This window comes from Buceros rhinoceros, unplaced genomic scaffold (genome assembly GCF_000710305.1).
Source record: "Buceros rhinoceros silvestris isolate BGI_N320 unplaced genomic scaffold, ASM71030v1 scaffold23148, whole genome shotgun sequence".
Taxonomy (NCBI): Eukaryota; Metazoa; Chordata; class Aves; order Bucerotiformes; family Bucerotidae; genus Buceros; species Buceros rhinoceros.
The window spans coordinates 1,157-5,288 of NW_010425441.1; the positions used below are offsets into that span (position 1 = coordinate 1,157).

Below are 4,132 nucleotides of genomic sequence, written 5' to 3' on the forward strand. Positions count from 1 at the left end.
TACCTCCCAGACCGGCAGGGAATGCTCGTGGACTCTCCTGACCCCATCCCCAGAGAAAACCTTGGTCCTTCATCCCCCTCCACTGGCTCCTACCTTCCTGAGCGTCATCTCCTCGTCCCGCAGGTCCTCGCACCACGAGTAGCGGCAGCTGGGGCAGCTCTGCTTTCGCCGGCGGTACCTGCACGGGTAGATACAGCCCTGCCTGCCCCTGCCTGCCCCACTGCCCACACCTCTCAGGGCCCAGCAGACCTTCGAGGGAGACCCTGAGCACCCGTTCCTCACCAGCTCCGGTGCATGCCTATGGCCAGCCCCCTGTGAGACGCCTGACACCAAGGGAGGACCCAGCTATGGGTCTCATGGCCACGTCTTAGGAGTCCCAAGGTTAGAGGGGAGAAGCCACCATAGGTGCTGCCCCATGGTGCTCATCCTATGGGGAGAAGTGTCAGAGGATGGGTCTACCATGGCACACACCACGTCTTGTGCCTCCCAAAGCCATGTCGAAGCTCTGACTGGGGGTCTGCTGGTGCGACCACGGCCAGAGCCGCTGCGATGGCACCAACCTGTACATGATGCTCTGCAAAATGGAGGCGAAGGGGGTGATGCCGATGCCTGCGCCGATGAGCACGGCGTGCTCCGAGGTGAAGATCTTCCGTGTCGGGGTCCCATAGGGGCCGTCGATGTAGCACTAGGAGATGATGAGAGATCCAGCTAAAACAGCTCGGAGGCTGTGGATGAGCACAGGGCACAAAGTGCTTAGGGAGCCCAGGCAGAATTTGGGGTCTTTCATGGGAGTTTTACGGGAGCAAAGGAAGAGGAGGAGGGGGTGGGCAAGAGCGCGAAGGCCTCCAGCATTGCAGGGTTTGCATCAGACCCAGGCAGGACCATCTGTGCAGAGAGGCACACATGTTGGGTGGCCGGGCACATGTGTGGGGTGGCCGGGGATGTGCATGGTGTGGCTGGGCACATGTGTCGGGTGGCCGGGCACATGCTTGGGGTGGCCGGGCACATGTGTGGGGTGGCCGGGGATGTGCATGGTGTGGCTGGGCACATGTGTCGGGTGGCCGGGCACATGCTTGGGGTGGCCGGGCACATGTGTGGGGTGGCCGGGGATGTGCATGGTGTGGCTGGGCACATGTGTCGGGTGGCCGGGCACATGCGTGGGGTGGTCGGGCACACGTGTGGGGTGGCTGGTCACAGAAGACGTGGGTCCCCCTGGGCATGCTGAACACACCCCTGCTCACCAGAGTGGGGGACGGACCAAGGCATCCCTCACCTTGATGCTGCAGAGCCGCTGGGTCCCAACCAGCCTGGTGGAGAGCTGTGAGGAGAAGAGAGCCGTGACCACCTCCTCCCCACCCCAAACCCCTCCCTGACAGCCAACACTAATCCTGCTTCTTCCCCGGGGCTGGGTTCTGGGTGGTTTTTCCAGCTGGATTTATGGGGACTCCACACATGCTTCCAGCTGCTCTCCTCGGTTGGAGCCAGATGCTGCTTGAGCCAAGCCCATGCTGCTGGTGGGACATCTCACCAACACCCAGTGCCAGGAACCTGCCACCTGACAATATTATCTGGATTGTAATTGGTCTGAGTGTTGATGAAAACTGCAGTTATCCCCAATCCCCCTGTGCTGGGGGGTGAGTAAGAGGTTTAGAGCGACGCAATGGCCTGGGTGGTGGGAGCAGGGGTGGGGAGCCCCAGGCACAGGTAAGAGCGTGAGGGTGACGGGGAGAGAAACTCATTAAAACCAGCGCATGTAAATTCGTTATCTGCCAGGGCTGCTCCTCCAGCCCAGACAGAATCAATATCCTGAAAGCTTTTCATCTCGGGGAATAAAAGCTGCTATCGGTGGCTGTCGGTGTCCTGGCACCACCACGATTTATATCCGAGAAGTTTCTTTTAAAAAGAACTTTTAAACAAGCTTTGGCCCATTTGGGCCGAACCCCTGTTTCTCCAGGCTGGTCCTTTGGCTACTGCTGTGGTGATGAGAGCAGAGAAACCCCTCGCCACCCCACAGGTGCCAGGGGCTCTGCCGCAGCACCCTGAGGAGCTCGGGGGTCTCGGCGCTGCTGGGCGACGGTGGGAGATGGAGCTCACCCCCTCCACCGGTGGGTCCTCCCCTCCTGGGGCAGCAGCAGCAGTGGCTCTGTACGACGTCAGCTGAACAGCTCCATCCTGGCCGGTGGCCACAGCCCCCTCCTCGCAGCGGGCTCCACTGCAGAGACCTTCCTGGAAGCCAAAGGCCAAGGCTGTGACGCTCGCGGGCATCGGATGCCCCATCCATCAGGGCCACATGGCCTCCGTGCAGAGGCGGGACACGAACCCTCCAAGGCTGAAGGCGATGTGCCCCACGGGAGGTACCCCCAGCACCCAGCCTGGTGTTGAAAACCGGGGTGACCACAAGGGCGGCCGCTCAGCAGAGCCCGTCCAGCCCAGGCCTGGCCTCAGTTCTGTGCTTTTGTGGAGTGGCCAGGGACAGACCCACCAGCTGAGCCCTCCACACATGGCAGATGAGGACGTGGGCTTGAGAAACCCGCAGGCACATCGGAGGGCAACGCGATCCCCTCACAAACAGCTGGCAACCTGCCTCGGTCTAAGGTCTAGCCTCTGTGTTTGCCAAAAGCTGAGCCCCATTCGCACCAACCTGCACCCAGTGCTGGTGTCTCTTCTCCCTCAGGCTGCTGCTGAGCGGCTTCAGCTCCAGGCTGGGCGACTCGGGCTGCTGGAAGTACTCGTACAGCTTGTTGGTCCACTGGCCCAGCGACCTGATGTGCAGCCAGAGGGTGTCTGAGGGATGAAGTGAGTGGTGGGTGAGCATCCTGTGTAAGGAACCACCCTGCCAGCCCAGCACCATGCAGCTCCAGACCTGGGGAGCCAGCAGCGATCCCCACCGACATCCTTCCCATCAGCCCCCGGCTTGCCACAGGGGACTGGGTGCGCTCGAACAGCTGGGTGAAGCCCAAATCCCAAACCTTGAGCACCCGCAGAGCCGGGCAGGGCATTTGGGCACCATTCGGTCCTCACGCCTTGCTTGAAATAACCCAAGCACGTGTTTTTATACAGCACTTACGTCCAGGCAGAGGTGGAGGAGGTCGAGGCAAGCATGAACACACGCTGCCCTGCTGCAGGGGCACGGACACCTCCTTGCATGACCCTCAGAAGGGATCCAACCTCCCAGATGGGGCTCATGCAATGAAAATCATCACCCCAGTGATGCAAAACATCACCCTGGTGATGCAAAACACCCCGGCGATGGAAAACGAGGGCAGGGTGGGCGATGACCTTGCTGCTCGGGAGCACTGCTGATGGTGAAGGGATGCCACTCATAGGTGGCGATGGCCGGGATGTTGAGGTAGATGTAGTCTCCGGGCTTGAAGTGGAAAAACTGCGGCCTCTCGATCACGAGGTGAGTCACCTGGAGGAAAAGGAGAAGCTGGGAGCATCCAGCAGGCACATCACAGCGGTCGGGCGGTTTCCCTGCAGCCCACGAGCACCCGGGTTTGTGGCTCCTGTTTTAAACAGTGGCCAGCCAGGACTTACAGCTTCAACCTGAAAAAGGGGGTTTATTCTCCTGTTCGCTGCCCAGTGCTGCAAAATTTCAGGGTTGGCCTTGAAAAAACAAGTTTTTTAAAGAAACTAAGAGTCAAAGTGGTTTTCATTTTGTTGATTTTGTTCATTTGTTGTTCTATGAGTTCAGATTTTTCTTTGAAAAAGGAGCAAAAATTTTAAATAAAAAAAATAATGGCTGGAAAACAGAGAAATTGCTTCCACCTCTTGCTGCAAACATTCCCCAGTGCAGCCTGAAGTGAGCCAAAGCTCCGTCTTTTCCATATAAACTATTCCTTGAGCCCCTTCCACACAAACACACCAGGGCTGTCACCCCCTTCCTGTCCCACCATCCTTCCTCTTCCCCTGCGCCGAGCAACCAGCGCCAACACTTGCAAAGGGCTTTTCCTCAAGGGCTTTGCAAATACTTAAGGTATTTCTGGGCACTGCAGCACCTGAGTTCCATGACTCTTGATTCTCTGAGGAGAGGAGAGCACCAGGAGGGCAGAGGGCAGGGGCACAGACCTTGGAGGGGAGCAGGTTGACCTCCACGATGCGCAGCCCTCCTGCACGCCGCCACGCCAAGCCA

At 59.0% G+C, this 4,132-nt stretch overlaps 1 protein-coding gene across 1 annotated transcript in view; it reads right to left on the reverse strand.

The window, feature by feature from the left end:
* The window catches only part of NOX5 (NADPH oxidase, EF-hand calcium binding domain 5), a gene marked incomplete at its 5' end in the record, with an annotated part of 5,395 nt that overhangs the window by 1,005 nt on the left and 258 nt on the right, over positions 1-4,132 (reverse strand). The window contains 6 exons of the mRNA XM_010141164.1: positions 92-178; positions 561-685; positions 1,274-1,291; positions 2,603-2,784; positions 3,280-3,412; positions 4,069-4,132. Of these exons, the coding sequence (XP_010139466.1) occupies positions 92-178; positions 561-685; positions 1,274-1,291; positions 2,603-2,784; positions 3,280-3,412; positions 4,069-4,132 (609 nt within the window). The remainder of the gene's footprint in view (positions 1-91; positions 179-560; positions 686-1,273; positions 1,292-2,602; positions 2,785-3,279; positions 3,413-4,068) is intronic.